The following is a 21,110-nucleotide window of genomic DNA, read 5'->3' on the forward strand; positions in this document are numbered from 1 at the left end:
CTGACTTGCACAGACGAAATAACGCGATTTCTCTCAGAAGCATGCGATAAACGTTAATTATTTAAATATATTTTTATCACAATTTAAGTCGTCAGCTGGTGCTGCGTGACCTCGCATCCGGTGACGCGTCGTTTCGCGCGCGTTTTTAGTCACGTGGCGGTGCCGCCCCCGGTCACGTGACGAGCGCGTGGCCGCAACTGGCGCCACGAGGTTCCCGTTGGGCGCCCCGAGAGACGAGGAAGGCGGCGGCAGCAGCAGCAACAACAACAACAGCAACAACAACAACAACAGCAGGTAACGACAACTCCTCTCGTGTTCATACTCGTTGGGTCTCTCCTTAAAGTCACGTAGCTATACAATATAAAGTTAATTAAATCACGACGTTTCGGGCGCAACACCAGCGTCCGTCATCAGGCCTCGCTCGCAAGCACTGCGCCACTGGAGATTCCCCATCCCCCATAACAATGTACCCGAGTTGTTATAGTGAATATCTTAATTAATCAGTAAACGTGTTTATATAAATCTCTTGTCTATTACAACTTTAGCGGTGCTGTTTGTTGCCGGCCGCTTGCGTTCAGCCACCTGTGGCGTTAAATAATTCCCGTCGGTTCTACTTGTAAACAATTTTACCGACTTGTAAACCCATCGACACAAACTCCAAATTGTAGCTCCTTAACCCGACGCGAAATGTCAACGATGTCGTGCATTCTCGTTCTTCCCGTCGTGTAAGAAGGGGGTGGGCCGGGGTTTGTAAGAGACTTAAGCATTTAAAATGTAAGCGTTCCCAATCAAGATGCTCACAAACTAAAACACAAACCTCGGCAGACTCGTCAACAACGCTGAGGCCTTGACACATAAAACACAATCGGCGACGTCTCTTCATGGCACGGAACTCGGGGCTGTGCCGTGGAGTGATATATTTATAACTTTGACGCAATGTAAGTAACATTTCCAAGCGTTCAACGTGCTGAATTTGGCCTTAAACGCAACGATGATGACGGTGTTTGTACCCTTCGCGTGGCGATGTTGGTGTAGACTAGAGCAAGGGCGGGGAACCTTTTTACAGCCAAGCGCCATTTGGATCTTTATGTAACGTCATTCGCGGGCCATAAAAAAATATCAAGTTTAAAAATTAGCCCGTAATATTTGGTCAAACATTTCATTAACTCGCCCATAATGTGATGGCTGGAACTGCTTCTCTTTGGCGAGGCGTGTGATGATGTTAGCTGCTGGTGTTGATGATGTTAGCTGCTGGTGTTGATGTTAGCTGCTGGTGTTGATGATGTTAGCTGCTGGTATTGATGATGTTAGCTGCTGGTGTTGATGATGTTAGCTGCTGGTGTTGATGATGTTAGCTGCTGGTGTTGATGATGTTAGCTGCTGGTGTTGATGATGTTAGCTGCTGATGTTGATGGTGTAGGCTGCTGGTGTTGATGATGTTGGCTGCTGGTGTTGATGATGTTTGTTGCTGCTACTCGCAGCTGCTTCTCCAGGTTTGCTCCCAGATTCATTGAGTTTCGAGTCTCGCCTGCGGCCGCCTTGCCAGGGCCAGAGGCCAGATGACTTCGCGGGCCTCGTAGGGCCCACGGGCCGGACGTCCCCCAGCCCTGCTGTAGAGCAGCACTGTGTGTGTGAGGTTACCTCTTGGTGTGTGAGGTTACCTCGTGGTGTGTGACGTCACCTAGTGGTGTGCGATGTTACCTTGTGTGTGGTGTGCGCGGTGGGTCGGGGCGACGCGAACGACGACGACGCCGCAGTTCCGCCACACAACGCCCCTGGGCTGCGCGTCACGCGAACAGAGATGAATGTTTTACATTGACAGTGAAACGTGACTTCAAAATCACAGATTATTTGGTGACGTTGCGTGTGGCAGTGGGTGCATTTTTTCACGTGATATTAAAGGTGGGCTATTGGCCGTAATGTCGACTATTTTAAGGCCAGGCTTATCTTTAATCACAGATGCACCCTGACGAGACCCGCTGCATTGAAGTACAGTATCATGTAACGGCAATTGTCCCGCTTCTGAGGGTCACTTCGGATTAAACTTCATCAACAACAACGTCGTCGTCGTCGGTGTTTTGTCCATGAATTAAGCCCAAACGCGTGGGAGGGATGGCCTGGGCACAAGCAGCTACGAAAGAAGAATAGCTACGCGTGGGATAGCTGTGTGGTGCAGCTGGGAGAATAGCTTTCATAGATGCTTGTAGTGTTTACGGCGGTGTACATACCATGCTATTTGTTTCCATAGTGGCTGTCTGGGCTCCGCGTGGTGTCCGCTGCATGTTGTTTGTCGTGGCCTGTGCCTTGTGGTTCTCGCCAGCTGCTGACTGCGCGTGCATGGTGTCGGTGAGCGTTGATCTTTTGTCGCAGCAGCAGAAATGTGGTACGGGATGGACCCCAAATCCAAGGGGGTGGGCACCCTGCCAAGCCCTTGGGAGGCCCCGCGGTCGTTGCGCCCGCCCGAGGAAGACCGCCGCTTCACCAGCGAGCAGTCGCGCGTGGAGCCCAGCGGCTGCCATGTGGATAACCTGGTTCAACGTCTGCCCGGCGTGGTGAGCGTGCGATGTAGCCCCACTGGTGAGGTTAGACCACCACCCACCCAGCCCGGCCCAGTGCGGTTGCGGCTCAGGAGGTTGATGTCTACTGCAGATGTCACGCGATGGACGAGTCACTTCTGTTATACGTTCAAGTTTACTGTCTAATGCAACGTACGATAACAATTATTACACCACCACCCTGCCTGGCCCTGCTTGGGCCCAAGCCTGATTCACATGACTTGTGAGGCCAGAGTTTCACAATTTGCTTGTGGCTTGGAGCGACAAATAGTGGGAAAACTACCTGTACGGCGAAAGGCCGTGCTGGCGCTGCTCAGATGTGCCACTGGAAAAGGGTTAATGGTGCACTGCAGAGCCTTGAGCATTGCACGCCACAAGGTGTGATCGGACTAACATTGCTCATAAACACATAGAAAACACCTTCGTTTGAGCAGACCATGGTAGAGGGGTGGTGACTGTGTAACAGCTGTCGAATCTAGTACATGTGGTGTATAATAGCATACTATCTTCAATCTTGACTTAAAACTTTCGTGACTGCAGAAATTTATATTCTTGGGTCTTTCAGTAAAGTCACGTAGATAGGTTAAAATAATAATAATTATTTGTTATTTTCTTTGAACCTATCTACGTGACGTTACCGAAAGACCTTAACATTTTATGTTTTCTCAAGGACAGCATTTTTTTGAATTCCAGATCACATGCCACTCTGTAGAACTGCCGCCTGCTTCACCAGGCAGTGAATTTGATGATCTCAGCATGGGTGTCGAAACGGGACTCTCGCACACGTCATCATCGCAACTCCAGCGGAGCCACGTGCAGATCGGTATCTTGCAAAACACCACTATTTATAAATAGTATTCTGTACATTTTTAGATCTAAAAGTATGTTCACTATATGGTGGTGAAAATTATGATTTACTGCAGTATGATTCCCAAGAGCTTTGTACTTGTATTTACCATAAGTGTTTAATTGAAGATTTAGAAAAACGGGGAGGGGAAGGTGCAGCGTACGGTCAGACGGGGTTGCGTGTGGATGCACGAAGGGTGAAGCACAGTGGAGGAGTCACACCAACACGTGGGTTGGTGTCCCACACGGGGAGGGTGAATGTTATCAGTGGGAGACACAATATAGAGGTGATGCTTTGAGGAGCGTTGTGGGGGAGGCAAGCCGTGTTGTGGGTGTTTGCGTGACTCATGGGGTGGTGGCAATCGGTAAGTGCGTGTTGATTGAGGGCACGTCTGGTGGGGCAAGTAGGAGGGATGTGTAGGTGGGAGAGTGGGCGTGTGATGCCTAGCGTGATGCCTAACGTGACGCGAAGGGGAACACGAATAAGATAACAAATTGTACGCAGGGGGAGGGTAGGGAGGATAAGAGGAGAAGCGGAGGGGGGGTTAAGCCCTTGGACTAAGACCACGAGGTCTTGAACCTTGCCGGAGGGGTGGAGAATTTTTGAAATCCTCCCAATTGCCGAGGACCATGCAAAAATGTTCCAGTGAGCAGTTTGGCTCGAGGGCCAGGCTGGCCTGGAGAGAGGTGGTGTGTGTGACTGCCATGTGCAGAGGATTACTCTCGTTTTCCCCTTTAGTGTTAAAGATCTTATACAGGGAGTTTTCCCCCTTGGTGAGTCCTGGTGGGTCGGTAAGCCTCGAGGGAGGTTGGAAGTTGAGGGGGTGACGGACGACTTGGTGATGTGATTGAAGTAACAAATCACAAGGCTAAACAATCTGGTGATGTCAGGGGCAGTCCCAAAATGCATGACAGTCTGTTTGTGGAGTGTCTGGTGGGCATCTGGGGCATTTGTCTGAGATAGGCGAATTAAATTTGGCTCTGCTTTGGTTTGGTAGTATGTGTGTAAGAATTTCAATTGAGCATCACATTATGAGAAGCATTGTACTCAAAAATACACTAATCATGCAGATAAATGGAGAATCCGGCATGATGGTGCAGTCTCCTTACATTCAAATCTTGTTTGGCGAAAACAATGCCGTATTTGGCAATAATTTTACTGTATAAAGCGCCCTTAAATAATAATTGCTCTCAGAGTGCTCTGCATGAAAAGGTGGAAATAGTTTAACATCAACCAATGATAGAATAAGTGAGAAAGGCATTTGAAGATAACTGAAGAGAGAGAAATCCATTTTAAACAGATGTGTTTTTCGTCGATATTTGCCTCTTTGTTACGAAAAGGGATCAAGTGACTGCTTTGGTTGTACGCCCGCTTGAAGAAGCGACACTCAAACAATAACGCTTTGTCGGCAGTATTTATTAACCCAAAAATATGAAGGCTAAGCGAACCTCAAGCAATCATGCCAAATCGCCGGCCATTGTAGTCATAATAGCAGTTTGTGGGTTATCACTCTTGCTTACACATGGTAAGTGTGAGTATATTATTTTATTGCACGGTTATAGATGTTTGTCTTAATTGCATGTTTTATTGTGTTTTAAATTTAACAGAGCAAACCATACGACGACCGGCTGGTAATGAAAACTCCTTGGAATATTGCAGTGAAATGCCTTCCTTTACTCAATCACACATGTTTAACACCTTAAAACATGATGGTGATCAGTAAGTCAAATGTGTTTATTTTACTGTTTTCAATGCTCAAATAACTTGTGAAACATGACTAAGAATCTGTTTTACATGGAACGGTGTCAATGTTCTGGGAAGTTTCACCGATGTTTGACTAACGTGTTACGTACTTTTGTTTCTTGCCCTAGTTTGCCGATGTATGGTGTTTCATCAGGCTTAAAAGAGTGCGATGAGGCATATGAAAATAACTCGAAGGACTCCTCACTTGCGCATTCTGTTTTGAGAAACCGCATTCATACTATACTCATTGAGAAAAAATGCATTCTGTGGTCCGATTTATCTATGTTATATGAACGGACCTTTGCTGAAGACTTACCAGAAGTTATACTGGAATATTTGAACAAATGGACTGACATATGCCATGTAAGTAACATTTTAGGACTATCCGAGGCTCATGGTCAAATGGTTTCATGTAAAATTAGTGGATTAGAAATCCTCTTATCCACAGTGATTTGGGGGATGAACACTCCAGACCCAATTATCCATATGCTTCTACATCATGGGGTCTCCTTTGCCAGTACCAAAATATGATAATTGGGTTTTCCCCTTTTTTCTGCCAACAAAACAGGTGTTAAGATGTTAAAAACCTATTGTCTTTGAGCTGTACGCCTTTTGGCGTCCTCTGGTCTAACACCATTTGAGACGAGGCTCAAAAGAAAGCTGTCTCTGGTGTGGACCAATCAGTTTCAAGGACAATGCATATACTACTAGAGCATGTTTTTTGTTTGCATTCTGACCACAAAAATTGTGGTTAATGTAGACATGATTCCTTGTAAAAGATTTCAGTTTGGTGTTTTAACATCTGAACACCTGTTTTGTTGCCATAAAAAGGGGAAAACCCTATTATCCATAGGCTTAAATTTACTTAGCTTGTGCTCACAAAATGTGTGGATAATCGACTGAATTAGCCGTTTAACTCCTTATCCACGTGTTAAGTGTCATGTTCGGTGTCGAGATTTGTGGGAAGGATGCTTTGTGCCCTTATGATCATAAAATTTCACTGTGTAACTCGTTATTTTTATATTGCAGGTGAAAAGATTTGGTTCTGAAAAATCTGGCAGTTGCATAGTCATGCTATCTGATGATGCCAGAATGCAATTTGATGGTATTATTAATCCTGGTCTCAACCCACTTGGGGGAGGATTCCAAGCGAACTTGGGCAATGTGGTGAAATTCACACCTCGTCAAAGCTTGTTGGAAAAAAAGCATGAAAATAAGTCGCCGTTGAGTGATGTTTTGAAACGACAGCTGAGTGACCTGCTGAAGGACCACAGTAATGGAATTTGGTTGAAGTGTCTCCCAAATTTATTTTTCAAGAAATATAAGCAGACATTTCCTGAGGAGATAATGCAGAAATATGAATGCCTTTCAGAGATTTTTGACTTGGACATGCCTCTGAAAAACAATCCAAAAAGTGTGATTCTTCATTTTCCAGACACCTCTGAGGTAATTGTCGCACCTGCTGTTTTGCCGAAGACTGAATTGACATTTGGGAAGATTAGTTGGGTAAGACGCTGCGAAGAATTTTACATCCAATTTGAAACGGACTTTCTGGAAAACGATTTGAGAAGCATCAGCAACATGCTGCTCAATCAGTTTGCAACTGGTAAAAGGGAGCTCGCCCAATTCATCCAAGGAACCTTCTGTTCTTTTGAGATATCGAACAGCTGGTATCGAGGTCAAGTCCAGTCCGTTGACGTGAAAGAACAGACTGCCATCGTTTTCGCAATAGATTACGGTTTTCACACCAGCTGCGGCCGCACACAGGTCTGCAAGTTGCCCCCTTCGTGCGCCCGTCTCCCCGCCCAGTGCGTGCGTTGTTGTCTGCGCCCCGTGGGCGAGCACGGCGCGCAGTGGGCCTCCACGGCCCTCGGGGAGCTCGGCTGCCTGAGCGAGCGGTTGAAGGTCAAAGTGGAAGAAGTAAAAGGAGAATTTGCCATCGTGGTGCTTTACAAAGAAAATGGCACCTGTGTGAATGAAAAGCTCTCCTCGGCGTGGGTGCAGATTCCATCGCTGACCCTGTCTGAAGAAGACGTTGTGTTAGTTTCATTCGTCACGGCCGAGTCGACTAACGAGGTGATTGTGAGGTGAGAATTCGATGCCTTTTTCGTGGAAGCTCTGAAGCACACGCTTGTTGTGACAACGCTGCTGTTTTGTCCATCGTTGACTGTTTTTCTTTCATATTTTATAGATATTGCAGCGGAATATACGCTTGCCAATTGAATGAACTTATTGAATCGATGAACCTATATTATGGCTCCAACAAGGGCAGGATGATGCCTTGCTTCAGCGTCGATGAGTTGGTGGCTGTGAATGCCGAGGAGCGGGGCTGGTTACGGGCATCTGTTGTAAACGTGTCCGGTGACCACGTCGAGGTAAGTGGCCTTGCATGTCTTTTGCGGAGTTAGGCAATTCAATAGTGGTAAATAACGGGATTCAAGATGTCATCTGTACACCACGTGCAGTACAGCTGAGAATGAGAGGAACACGCGTGCCCAAGTGGCCACTTGCAGGCTGACCATCGTTTGAGCACCGACGTGCGAGTGTGACCCGTCTAATCTCACTGGCAGATGGCATCAGACCAGTCTTCTGTAGCTCTTGTATAAAAGCAACTATTTTCTATATCACGTTAAAATCAAATATATTTTAGTCTTAGCCGTCTATTGACCAGCGGCATTTTAAAATTTAAATAGAAAGGGTAGCTGTGATGGCATAACTTGTTAGCACTTCTTGAGTGATGTCGGGGAGGGTGGGGGGGGGGATTAATGAATGCATATAAATTACAATGGGTATCGATTGCCAGTTTGGTTATTGATATGGTAATCAATGTACATTATGGATGCACATTATGCAAACCCATTGTTCTTGTACCTCCTGTCGATTGTGTTTACTAAAATATCCATGCCAGTTATTATTCAACGGTGATCCCTATTGAAGTATGGTGACCTGTATAGGCATGCATTTAAACAATGTATCATTTGATGATTCGCTTCCAAGCAGCACTAAGTCTGTAGCTATCTGAACCGTTAAATTATTTTTATTTCTGTCAATTTCGATAGATTCTCCGATTAGCCTTGGCCAGTAGTAACTAGTTTTGCACAGAACTTCAACATTATCAAAATCAATTGAGTATCCTTGTTGGCACGTGTGTTCTGCCACTGCCAACAGTTGTATTTGGGAGTATTTAATATTTATTTGGTGTTCTTTTAGCTTCATGCTGATTATATTCGTCCTGTTTGCTCAACATAGCATTTGCCACAAGTGCAGTTAATCCGGTACACACCTTCTGTTGATCGCTTCGGTAATACATATTTTGTACCAGATATTAGTTTCTTTATTTTATGTACTGTGCCAAATCTGACTCGGGTGTTTTGTTTTTCCAAACATGTGGCTAGCTTATCATTTACTCCTGCAATGTACGTTATTTTAATAGTTTAAATTACTTGGTCAGTTTCAACGCTCGTGTTATTTTATTTGTTTTAGCATTCAATGCCCTGTTGATTTGTGCATCATTGTAACCGTTCAATTGCAGCGATTCTTTAACATGTATAATTTAACTTCTCAGTCTGTCACCACCTGACACTTTCTTAGCCCGATGTATGACTGTCTTGATGAGAATGTATGTGCAGGTGATGGTGTGACTGCTTTCAAATAGGCGTAAGTGTGCGTTTTCTTTCCGTAAACGCTGTTTGTTATTTTACAATTTCAACCATGCCCGAGCAGAATATCCAGAAATGGTAGAGTTCTGTCAGCTTCACAGGAGATAGAGGAGAGACCATTGCTGCTCCTTCATTCCTAAGCCTCTTCCTCCATTGGCTAACAGAGTAAAATGTGTCTGTCATTTGTATGTGGAGATAAAGAATGGAGGTGCATGTTGTAACCAGAATACACCACAATGGTCTATAATGTATGTTATTTCTTTGTCGTTCTTTAAACAAGGAGGCCACAAACATGGAGTTGCTTTAATGAGTCGTTATGAACAACCCGTGTTTGTGTCGGGCAGCCTGAGGGGATAGTACAGGAAACGTTGCTGCTTGTAAAGCTGAATTGTGATACATCTCGTCATAAGGCAAGTGATGCTAAATGATTTCACGGGTCCCCTGTTGTGTCCATTGAAGGTTATGTGCGTTGATCTGGGCCTCTCGCTAGAAATAAAGAAGTCTGATGTTCGTCAGCTGGAAGACACATTTTGCAGCCAGCATATGCTTGCGCTTGTGTGCCAGCTTGCAGGTAAGGTGTCATGGAGCTGAAATGTGTGGTGTGTGTTGGGAATTAGATGAGAATATTTCTTGGAAGTGCAGTAGTACCCTGTACAGTGATACCTCGGTTCACGAACGCTTCTGTTCACGAACAACTCGGTTCACGAACAGAAAAGTTCATAAAAAAATGCTCCGGTTCACGAACTCCGCTTCGGTTCACGAACAGGAGCCGCGACCATTTTAATGCTATTTCCAGGCTGTCACATGGTCGTGACTTCCTGTAGGAAGATCGTGGAGAGAAGAAGAGACACAGAAAGAAGTACTGTGAGTACTGTGAAGACACTTTCAGTGACTTTTTGCTTTTTGGTGTGCTTTTTAGCACATACAGTACTCTACTACTGTACTGTACAATACTGTTCTTACTGTATTGTACAGTTCACCCGTTTGAATGCTTACTGAAGTCATCTCAAGCAAGGTTAGTGTTCTCTCTTTATACATTACTATACTGTACAGTACTAATGTGTATTGTAATTTGTTTCATATTTTTGTGCTTCAAAAACCAAAAGAAAAGGTCAGAACGGATTAACCGGATATACATTGAACCCTATGGGAAAATGTGCCTCGGTTCACGACCAATTCGGTTCACGACCAGAGTCAGTTCACGAATTAAGTTCGTGAACCGAGGTATCACTGTATTTTTGGGGTGTCCAGCCCAAAGACCTGGAAGCAGTTACTGGCAGATGTTCGTGATCCGTTCTTGAGTTGAGCCAATTCAGCTTTAAGCTTGAAGCGGTGTTGTTATTTTAAAGAGCTGATTCTGTGCGTGTTATTAGCACGACCCGTCCGTGATTGACTGGTCTCACGAGAGTGCACAAATAAATGTTGAGACATATAATCCATCGCATACCCCACCAGCCTAGTCCACACCGGTGTTGTTCAAGGGGAGCTTGGCGTAGCCCTTGCACAGATTGGCATAACTACAGCAATGCCCAACATTACGTCTGCCCATTATACGTCGTTTCGCAAGTACGTCAATTTGTTTTAACACCGCTACTAGACTTGCGTCGCCTCAACCCCCCCACACGTCGCTGACAGCACCTTTCTCGTATCCTTCGCCTCTCAGCCTTCGCCTCCGCCTACCCTGTACACGAACGACGTTACGTCGCACATGAAGAAATGTACTGTCGAGTACAATGCATTTTTTTACCTATAGTGTTTTTGTAATTTTATAGCATGTACTGTATCTTATTGTACCCTGTATAAGTTGTGTAAAATGTTATTTCTGTACATGAGTGAGTACAATATTTTTAGTAATGTAACGTGGGTACGTCCTGGTATGAAGGTGCACGCCTTAACACATCTTCACCGTAGCCTCCGTTGTCTTTGAGCTCTTGTGGCGTGCAGACTAAAATTGCTTTTATTGACGTTTCAATATTCGTCGTCACACCTTTCAGCAAGGCATCCTCCACAACGTAAACCACCGGGATATTGTTGTATTTTTGTTCAAAAGATTACAAAGACATGTCGGTATCAATGGTAAGTGTTTACGGTGACTGGCTACAATTAGGATGTAAACAAAGGTGGTGAGTGTGGGCTGTGTTTAGATACGTTTCGGGTGCTGTTAAAGTGGCGTTTATATGCCGCAAAAAATGTACCTAACCTTTATCCAGACACGGGTGGCTCAGCGGACAGAGCAAGCGGCTCGCAATGGGAAGGTTGTGAGGAATGATGGACTGTTAATCACTTTGTGAGGAGGTCAACAGTGGTTGTATTATGGATGGACTGTGCTCCTCCCTCCTCGCCATAGGAATGTGGAATTTCCACCACCAGGGATATAAAAATGAGATGAGCACCCACCGCCGCCACTTCACCGACTTGACATTTGTCTTTGTTGGTTTGCTAGGCTTGGAATACTTTTGCAGGGACAAGGCGGTCCTCAATTGCCTTTGCTCGATGGCTCATGACCACATCCTGCACTTGAAACTTGTGAAGAAGATCCCCCAAGCCCTGGTGGTTCTGTTCGACCCTTCTGGGGCGAACATCAACGCCGCCTGTTTGAGAGCTCTCGAGGACCGGCGACTTGCCCTGCAGCCCGAGGTTGGTGGTAACGTCCTCTTTTAAAATGCCCGTCGGGCCTCTGTGCGGGACGTTACTTCACTCGCACGTCGTGCGACACATTTAATCCGTAGCAATGTACAGTTGGACTTTCGTCGACGTAATCGAGTCGGGTTTTAAGAACGGTAGATGTTTTTCGCTGCATTTTGACCAAATGCAGTTGTCTTAACGGCAGTGAATGAGACAACCTGTCCGTGATCTTGCGCTCACAGTGATGGACATAACTCGTATCAAAGTAGAGGGCAGCAGGACAACGTGTAGCTGTGTCGGAGCGCGCTGGGAAATGCTCGCAGGGTTATCCTTATTTAAGGGTGTCATGATTACATTTATATTCCACATTACCCAAGTTAATTACTCGTGTGAATGTTGCACGCAACAATTTGCTGGTTGGATAACTTCAGTAGAAAAACTTGAATCTGAGTTTCAGTTCCTGTATTGTTTTTTGGACTTGTGGTTCACAGTTAACATTGGAAAATACATTTTAAGTTATTAAACCCTCAGTTAAGAAATTTCCGATAGTCAATTTCTCTTTCAGGTAAACGTGACTTATAGAAACGTCTACATTCAGCACGTGACCAGTGATGGTTTTTTCTTCTGCCAAATGAAGACAAATGTTGTCAAAAAAGTGGACAAAATCCTTTCAGAGATTGAAAAGGTGAGGATCTTACTTTGTGTACCACGTGGTGTAACGTCCTTCCTGCCGGCTCTTCTCAAGCCACCATTTTAAGATATTCACCTGGAAAATCACTTGATAGAACAAGGGTGTCCAGGGTTTATATTGGCACAAGGATAGTAAACACGTTTATGTAGCCCTGGTACCCTAACACGCATACATACGAGCGCTAAATCTCTCGCGCGGTGTGCGCGATCATGCAGTGTATGTAATTTGCAAGTAAATGTTCTCCTGTCAGGAGGTGGCATGCCTGGAGCCCATGCCCCACCTTTTCAGTGGCATGCGGTGCCTCGTCCAACACGTGGAGGGGAGGCCGCTGGTGCGTGCGGAGGTGAGAGCGCGCTTACTCCACCACTCGCGCTGCTGCTGCTGCTGCGGCGGCTCTCCACCTCGGGCTGCTCTCCCCCGTGTTGTCAAACCCCCACACGTTGCACTTCCTTTCCTAAACACGTTCCTGAAGAAGGGGATTGGTGCCCGAGCTGGCGGCTGAGCCGCATGCCCCCCCCTCATCCCCCCTGTCGTGCGTGGCGTCACGACGTCGTCACAACCCGCGCACGGCGGCTGCCCTGTGCGACAACAGATGTAGCCACGGGAACGTCCAAGTGGAGACTGCAGGCGCTTTCTGACACGGCGATACGTTCTATCCTCCTGCTCTTGTTGCAAATCTGTCCACGTTGATAGCAAAAGGGAGCCTGAGAGAGGCTCCCTCGCACAACCCACGTTGCCCACTACAAGTTCACAGCACAAGACACACAACCCACGTTACACCGAGAAGCGGGTGATAACGTGGGTTGTCTTGTGCTGTGTTCATTGTGGCACAATCGGGAGCACAGGTTGTGCATCTGCCAGTCATCTCAGTCAATCCATGGCGCACCTGGGTCTGTCTTATGACCTCCTGCCAACAGCGGGCCTTCGACATTTCACATGGCCTCAAATTGCACCTAGCCTGGCACAAGTGCCGTCGTGAAGTCACCGCCACTTAGTGGTGAATGACGGTGGTGGTTGTTGTGAGACCCTCCGTAATCGTCTCTTGTGACTTACTGCATTTTGGTCACAAGTGCTGGAATTTAAGAGCTCAGGTGTGGATTCTATGTTCACATAATATAATATAATCAATTGCATTACGATCCTTGGATAATATGTATTAAAGTTCATGAAGTAAATCACTTTTTTTACAGTTGCATCTTTTTAAAACCATTTGCTTTTAAGAATGTAATTGGTTTCTTAAACTTTTTGTGGAAAATAGTTTGGGTAACTATTTTATGTTATTGTTGTACAACATAAGTAGTGCCATATATTGAAGTGTTATTTAGATTGTGCACGAGAAACATACTGAACCCCAACAAAGATGTTTGCATGCTTGTAGATTTTGCGTGTTCAAGGTCAACGCATTGCGGAGGTTTACCTCACCGATTACGGTAAAAGAGCACTGGTCGAGAGTTCAAGCCTCTTAGAAATCGGTGCACAACACATCAAGGACTTGGTGGAGATCCCTGCACAGGTAGGAAATGCTCGTCCTGTCCTTGTCTGAAACTGATCCATAGTGTAATTCTTTTTAATGCAGGCAAGTATAAAAATGCAATGACTAGGTGCAAGTGTTCTAGTTTCGGATGGATGCATATTGCTCGTCCATTGCTTCCTGGCCAGAAATGATTTAAAATGCAGTAAAAGTCTTGACAGCACGTGGGTAACAGTCGACATCCATCTCGAATTACATGACTTATTGCTTGCCGTTTGACTGATGTTTGTTATTCAAGAAGAGAAGGGGGTTGTGCGCTCACTGATCACAAGTGATGTTTCACGAAGGTTGTGAAGTGCAGACTGGCCAGTCCTGGCATGGAGCAGCACATCAAATTGACGGGGCAGGTTCTGCACTGGTTGCGAAGCTGCGTGGCAGAACGACACTGCTGGGGTGTGAAGGTGAGACGGTCACTCACTAGCTGTGTTGTTGGGCCATGGTGCTGGAAAACAGTCGTCCCCGATTAACGCGATTGGCTACGTGCGGTGCCAAAGAAATCCAACGTACGAGTGTGGAGTTGTACTCATTTCATTTATACCCCTGAACCAGTGGGGATAATTTTACATTGCAACACTCGTCCAGTCGTCCTCTCGTTCATTCCTCAAAGGGGGGGGGGACATCTCAACAACGTGGGCAATGCCTGCTCCAGACATTCAGAGTGGCAGAGAAATACAGGCCAGGAGTGAGGGCAGCCTCCATCAGAAACACCCAAACCAAGCTTGACAGACCCAAACCTCCTCCCTCCTTGGAATTGCCCAAGGTCCCTAGGAATCATTAGACCTCCTTTGCCAGTACCAAAATATAATAATAGGGTTTTTCACCTTTTTTTTTGCAACAAAACTGAAACCTTTTTACAAGGATTCATGTCTGCATTAACCACAAGACTTGTAGTCAAAATGCAAACAAAAAAACACTATGATAATATCACATGGAAGGGAAATAATAAAAGTAAAACATAATAAAATACAATTCTCACGACGTTTCAGCCACAATGCAAGCAGCCGTCCTCAAGTGAAGAACAGGTCTGTTGGAAAGACAGCATCTGAATGAACACCACCAAGCTTGACAGCGTATATTTAGGCTAGGTTAGGGGAGGGAGGGAGGGCGCCTTGACAAAGGAATTTGCATATAAACAGAGCAATTTAGCATATTTATGGAAAATGCAGATATGGGATTAGTCACTACTTGTGGAATGCGTAGGAGGTGAGGGGGGTCTCAAAGTCATATTATGCTCGTGCATTGTAGGATTAGCAGCAACAAAGGGAGGAGGTAGAGTTAGCAGTAAAGGACGACTTTCATTACTTTGATAGTGCATTGTCTTTGAGCTGTACGCCTTTTGGCGTCCTCTGGTCGAGCACCAATTAGGTCGAGGCTCAAAAGAAAGCCGTCCCTTGGTGTGGACCAATCAGTTTCAAGGACAATGCATTTATTATCATAGTGTGTTTTTGTTTGCATTTTGACTGCAAGTATTGTGTTAATGCAGACATGAATCATTGTTTAAAGGATTCCGTTTTGTTGCCAGAAAAAAGGGGAAAAACCCTGTTATTGTCCCTAGGAATGTTGCGATTAGCCCGGCAATAGGAGCCAACTGCAAATGGTTGTAGGCCATAGGTCCTTGAGTATTAACTTGCACTCCCTATCTGTCTATCGCTACCCCTTATCTCTCTGTCCTTGAGTATTACCATCCACTCATCGACTCGCCGATGCCAATGTGGTAGCATCTCCCGCTAGGTTGCTGCTTACTTAGGAAGGAAGTCGTGGTAACTCAGATTCAGTGGCGTTGATTAGTAGAGCGAGCGATCGAGGAGGCTTGAGGCAGAGGATGAGGTTAACGGGGGATGCCCATGGCCTCGGAGATGATTAATCTGGTGGTGTCTGCTGAATGCAGTAGGTAAGTCAACCCCAGTTCACGCACAGGCAGCTCCATGCAACCTCCATTTGGTTCGGAAGGAATTTTTCTACCCTCCCTGTGAGCCTTTAGCATTGTGTCCCCTAAAACGTTTTCTATTTATGGAGGCCTCACATCTGCTATATGGGTGGGAGCGTTTGTTGTCCTAAAGCTTTATCCACACGATTTCATAGCCCAGTCACGATGTCTATCCCCTATAACCCAGTCACAATGTCTATCCCCTATATCCCAGTCACGATATCTATCCCCTATAACCCAGTCACAATGTCTATCCCCTATATCCCAGTCACGATATCTATCCCCTATAACCCAGTCACAATGTCTATCCCCTATATCAGAGTGGTTCCTTACATTGAAATTGTGCTTCCCAAATAAGTAGTTGAGCATTCAATTCATCATACTGGCTCTAATGCATTCAACTTAAAATATTCTCGACGACTTTAAGGAGCCGTTTTTTTGTTTGTTTTTCAGGTTCTTTCTATAGACTGCTCTGTCTCAAACATCTACTTATTTTTCAACGATGGAAAACACTGGGAAGAAACCGTGAACTACACCGTCATCTCCAGAGCGCTTCACACGAGGTTTAATGTGGAAGCCAGCACACCGGTCGGCTCAAGCGAAACCCCTGAGTCGTTTGAGCAGCGGTGCACCGCTGGCAGGAACGGCAACGATGCCGCAGCGTCATCGCCGCCGTACCCCGGGGAGCCGTCGGCTTTTCACAAGTTCAATTTCGGCGGCACCAAAGTGCCGAGGCCTTTTCAACTGCGGGAAAGCTCCTTGTCCCCCGTGCTGGCTGCACCACCGCAGAATCAGCAGCAGCAGCAGCAGGAGGTGGTGCCGCCGCTGCACGCGTTGCCGCTCGGTAAGATGAAGCAAGTTTTCGTCTCCGCCGCCCACCTACCAAGCCAGTTTGTCGTGCAACTCTACCAGGAGATGCCCTTGCTGGACAGCTTGATGCACGAAATGGAGCAGCATTACCGCAGTAAATCACCTCTGCCTGCAACCGGCGTCCAGGTCGGCAAGATTTACGCCTCCAAGTTTGAAGATGACAGGTGAGGGAATGTGCTCGTAAGAAGTTCCTCTGGGATTTTTACATTTTGGAGCGTTTTAATCAGAAAATGTTCAAGAGTTGAAGGTTTATATTATTGGTTCTTTTGGTAAAGTCACGCAGATATAAAACAAAAAATCTAAAATAAAAGCAAAAAATCTACGACGTTTCGATCACAACACAAGCCGTCTTCATCAGGCGCCTAATGAATTCCTCTTGTGTTGTTTTTATTTAAGATTTTTTGTTTTCTATCTAAGTTATTTTACCGAAAGAACCAAGAATATGAATTCCTGCAGTCACGAAAGTTTTAAGTCTAAGTTGAAGGTTTGTTGTAAAATATCAATGCAGGGAACTAAACGTCGGTGTTGGCGCACCACCTGAAAGAAACTCATCGCGACCAATCTCATTACAATGTGCACTCGCTGATGAAGTGAAATTGTATTCGACACAAAAATGTATCCACAAATTTAACGTAATAAAGATTGACAATTCTCGGTACGATTTTAAAGTGTAATGAGCCAATGACAAGTAGTAGTGCTTAAAAAATTCCAACCGCACCTCGCAATACAAATGGGGGGCTGTGTTTGCGGCAGAGTGGAGCCTCTGCAAGCCGCACTCACAGGGGGGGGGGGGCAGGCCTGGCGCAGCGAGCTGGAAAGTCCGGCTAGCCGCAATTCTAATTAAAACCTAAAAAAACATTACCAAATGTATTCCATGTACACATGCCTGTGTTCTATAGAGTGTGTGGAGAGTATAGGCATTGGTGAATAGACCAAAACAATAAAAAAGATACTTGTCAGTACACTATTTATAGTATTGTATGTATGTACTATAGTATTTATGGTCTGATGGTATTCTGCTCCCCAGCACTCATCCCCCACTACCCATCCCCTTAGCAGTAGGAGATTGACCCAGGGCCGCTGATAGTGATGGATTTGGAACTGGAGCAAATACGTTTTTGAAAATGTGACTTGATCTCAATGTTGTACGACTCGTGCCGTGCCTTCCCATTCATCGCTTGCTTGTTGTTACCTGACAGATTCTACAGAGTTGTGGTGAAGGGTGTGATGAGTGGAATGGCCACCGTCTACCAGCTGGACTACGGGGAGTACAGTTTGGTGCTGCTGGACAGACTTCTGCCTCTTCCCTTAACCTTCAGAGCCCTTCCCATCCAGGGAGTGTGCGCCGAGTTGTTTGGTGAGTTGAACTGGAGTCATCGATGGCATTTGTTTTCCCCGTTGCCTTTTTGGTGGGAACCCGTTTCGTTGGTCAGCATACAATAATGTCTCGCACATGATTTCCAGTCGTGTGCCTCAAAAAATCTTCAGTTCGTATAATTTAGCATTTTAAAATACCAAAAATATATATATGATGATAAAGTACCATCAGTCATGGTGCATATGCAAAGGAATCTTTTGAAGTGGATAGATGTCTTGGGAGTGTAGGGATGAGATTGAGACAATATAAACTCTGCAATTGAAATGGTCATTGGAGCAAACACCAATCGGGTGGCAGAGCCAGCGGCTCGCAATCGAATGGTCATAAGTTCAAATCCCATTTGGGGATTGACTTGACCCATCATCCCTCCATTGTCACTAAAATAAGGACCACTTTGTGGGGAAGTCAACAGTGGTGGTCCTGTCAATAGACTTAGCCCCCCCCCCACCTTATGAAAGGTTGAATTTCCACTCGTGGGTCTTGGGGCTGTGAACGGGAGATGAGAGCACCAATGCCTCGATGCCCACTTGAGCCAGGACATTCGCTCTGATGTAACTGTGAATGTACATCTTGACCGTGCGTATATCTCCCAAGGTACTGTCTCCGAGCACGAGTGGTCTGTGGAGGCAGCGACTTTCTTCGTCAAGCAAGTGAAGGGAAAGAGTATGTGGGCGCTTTTCATGGCGACCGATGAGAACCCGAGCAAGCCGTTGGAGAGGAAGGCCTGCGTCGACCTCATCGACACGTCGCAGGACAACGACGTCTACATCTCACAGCTCATGCTGAATTTTAAGTTGTGAAAAGCACCGTGACACACTGCAGATTACACAACCGCACGTTCTCATACAATGTGGTTCGTTATCGCCGATTTTTGTTGCTGTTAAAGTGTATCGGGTTTATTTCCTGATGCGGTTGTTTTCTATGGCATTGGTTTAGAAAAAAACATATCTAGGATGTCCTTTCCCAGCAAAAGCATAGCACTAATTTTCGATTTAAAGCTTTCGTGACTGCAGGGATTCATCTTCTCTTGGTTCTTTCGGTAAAGTCACGTAGAAGGGAAATAATAAAATAAGCGTCTTTCCGACAGCCCTGTTCTTCACCTGAGGGATGGCTGCTTGCGTTGTGGCCAAAACGTGAGAATTATTTTATTGGTTTTATTTTATTATTTCCCTTCTACGTGACTTTACCGAAAGAACCAAGAAGACATAGCACTAATATTTGTGATCTTGCTTAAATTAACAAGTAGAAAAGGAAGTCTGTGGTTGTAACGCTCTTCAAGAAAAGCAATGATTCTTAACAAAAAATCACACGACATGTTTTACATTTACAAGTTACATGAACACTTTTGCGTTGTCTGGGATTATTTGGTGGTGCAGATTTACAAATCATGCCCACGTGCAGCCTAAATACTGGGAGCATGATGAGAGCTTTGAAATGTCGTGAAGTGAGAGTTTTGGAGGTGTAAACAGCTTTGGAAGACATTATTTAATTAACTTCTCATTTCCACGCTTTGAGTAATTCCATCACGACTGAATTGCCACTGTCTTGGCAGATTTCGGGCCAAAATTGTGAATCGCAACGCGTCTGTCAGTACAACTGCGTGTCAAAGACGTACGCTGCACTCTTATTATTATTGCCGGCATCTCCCTCTCGATCTCAAACTCTTTGCTTGTGGAGTTTTGCCAATTTGGGGTTTAAATGTTATAATTTGAATAGATAAAACACGCAATTGTATGCGAATCTGCGCACCATACTTCACAAATAGCCACAAAAAACACCTGGGATTAAAGCCCACGAGAGTTGCACAGTGGCCAGTTGTATAACACCTCGAGTTGCACCCCCCCCCCCCCCCGCTTGGTTTATCACCACAATGTCGATCGAGAACGAAGGGAAAAATTCCCCCGAAGTTATTCTGCTACCGTCCTCTGGCTAGATGAATACTACATGAAGCTCACCTTGGCATATTTGTTATAAATTCAACAACTATTTTTTTTAGATATAAAACATTTGTTTTTTGGTAATGGCATAGGGTGCACTTGAATTGTACATTGTCCACGGAAGCTGTGCAAAGTAACTGCTCAGCTGCAGTACTGGTGTGGATGGTGGTGCTGTGACCGTGTTGAAAAGGTTTTGTGTTACTTGTTTTTGAATTCGTTTGCTTTAATAGTTTTGAACAGATTTACAGGGATGTAGGGTGGCTTTCACGTGTGTGCTGATTAAATGCACACCTTTTCCTTTTGCCAACTATGCTTTGCATTGATTTAAAATATATATGTAGATCCTAAGATGGGAATACGTATAATTGGAAGACTGCACGATAAAGCAATATTTATTATCAATAGCAAATCAAAAGGCAGAAGAGGGTGTCGCAGGGTCAAGACTAACCAACAACAAACTTACATCTACTAAGAGGCACGTTGACCAACATCTCCAGTGTGTAGACACCGGGTGACGTCGGGACAGGGCCCAGGTCGCTCTAATCGGAACTTAAAATTAAGGCAGCCGATCACCGGCGGTGGGATGGTCTCTCTTTGTTTGGGTGCTACAACCAAGGCAGTGGAAGGAAACCACGGACGTGTCCATGTCGGAGGGATCAACGCCGTCGTTTCGTCACCAGACCCTACACCCACCACGTACGGTCCACACAGCAGGCTCCAGGGTGCTCGACACAGGCGCGGGGTGCCTCCACGCCCCACGGAGCCGGCCTCAAAGACTCCGGGGGGGACCTTCGGCTCCACTCCGGGCTGCGATGGAGGTTCCCCGGAGTCTCCGCACACCCAGTCGGATTCGGTGTCCCACAGCGAACGCTGGCGTTGGCCTCAGGCACACGGGCTGATCCACCACAGTGCAGGGGATAGGGGAGTGAAGGACCCCCGGGTTCGCCTGAGTAACATGTTACCATCATACCCTTTGGTTTTTTCGTAGTCACGAAAGCTTCGAATCTAGAATGTTACCATCAGTATACTGAGATGGGAGGAATCCGGGATGAGCCCCGAGTGGCGACACAAGTGGTTAGTGACGGCGCCCCACGCGGTGACGGCGCCGCAGCACGTGGCGAGACTTTGCGAGGTGTCGCCCAACGCCGCAGGTTTTGCAAGCAGCAGGTGGCGCTTGGTGACAATTTCTCGGCCCGCCCCGAGGCTGAGCGCGCTGTGCAAAACTCAACTCTCGCCACAAGGCGGCGGCAGTTCAAGCGGTCGTGGGTTCAAATTATATTTGTTTCACTTCAAAAACAATCATTTAATAGTTACTTGTGTTGCAGCCGTGGGCCAATGTTACGCCAG

The 21,110-nt window shown here is 45.9% G+C and overlaps 1 protein-coding gene across 4 annotated transcripts; it reads left to right on the forward strand.

The window, feature by feature from the left end:
• The first annotated feature begins 142 nt into the window (after positions 1–142).
• TDRD7 (tudor domain containing 7) lies at positions 143–20,070 on the forward strand. 4 transcript variants are annotated; one of them, XM_061553928.1, is made up of 16 exons: positions 143–294; positions 2,371–2,552; positions 3,249–3,378; positions 5,010–5,121; positions 5,274–5,508; positions 6,175–7,232; positions 7,337–7,520; positions 9,264–9,375; positions 11,248–11,441; positions 11,995–12,114; positions 12,371–12,463; positions 13,499–13,633; positions 13,939–14,052; positions 16,032–16,612; positions 17,648–17,805; positions 18,421–20,070. In XM_061553928.1, the coding sequence occupies exons 2-16, from the start codon at positions 2,379–2,381 to the stop codon at positions 18,624–18,626; spliced, it is 3,606 nt and encodes a 1,201-aa protein (XP_061409912.1). In that variant the 5' UTR covers positions 143–294; positions 2,371–2,378; the 3' UTR covers positions 18,627–20,070. The 4 variants fall into 4 exon arrangements, with proteins under 4 accessions (XP_061409912.1, XP_061409913.1, XP_061409914.1 ...); XM_061553929.1 differs by having other exon boundaries at positions 149–294; positions 2,374–2,552; XM_061553930.1 differs by having other exon boundaries at positions 194–294; positions 2,352–2,552.
• Positions 20,071–21,110: the final 1,040 nt, after the last annotated feature.

Source organism: Lethenteron reissneri, chromosome 18 (genome assembly GCF_015708825.2).
Source record: "Lethenteron reissneri isolate LAM-NWPU_2019-01 chromosome 18, ASM1570882v1, whole genome shotgun sequence".
Taxonomy (NCBI): Eukaryota; Metazoa; Chordata; class Hyperoartia; order Petromyzontiformes; family Petromyzontidae; genus Lethenteron; species Lethenteron reissneri.

Coding starts and splice junctions, on each gene's coding strand:
- TDRD7 (XM_061553928.1), top strand. CDS start 2,379: ATGTGGTACGGGATGGACCCCAAATCCAAGGGGGTGGGCACCCTGCCA. Junction 3,379..5,009: donor GCGGAGCCACGTGCAGATCG/GTATCTTGCAAA, acceptor TAAATTTAACAG/AGCAAACCATACGACGACCG. Junction 12,464..13,498: donor GGCCGCTGGTGCGTGCGGAG/GTGAGAGCGCGC, acceptor GCATGCTTGTAG/ATTTTGCGTGTTCAAGGTCA.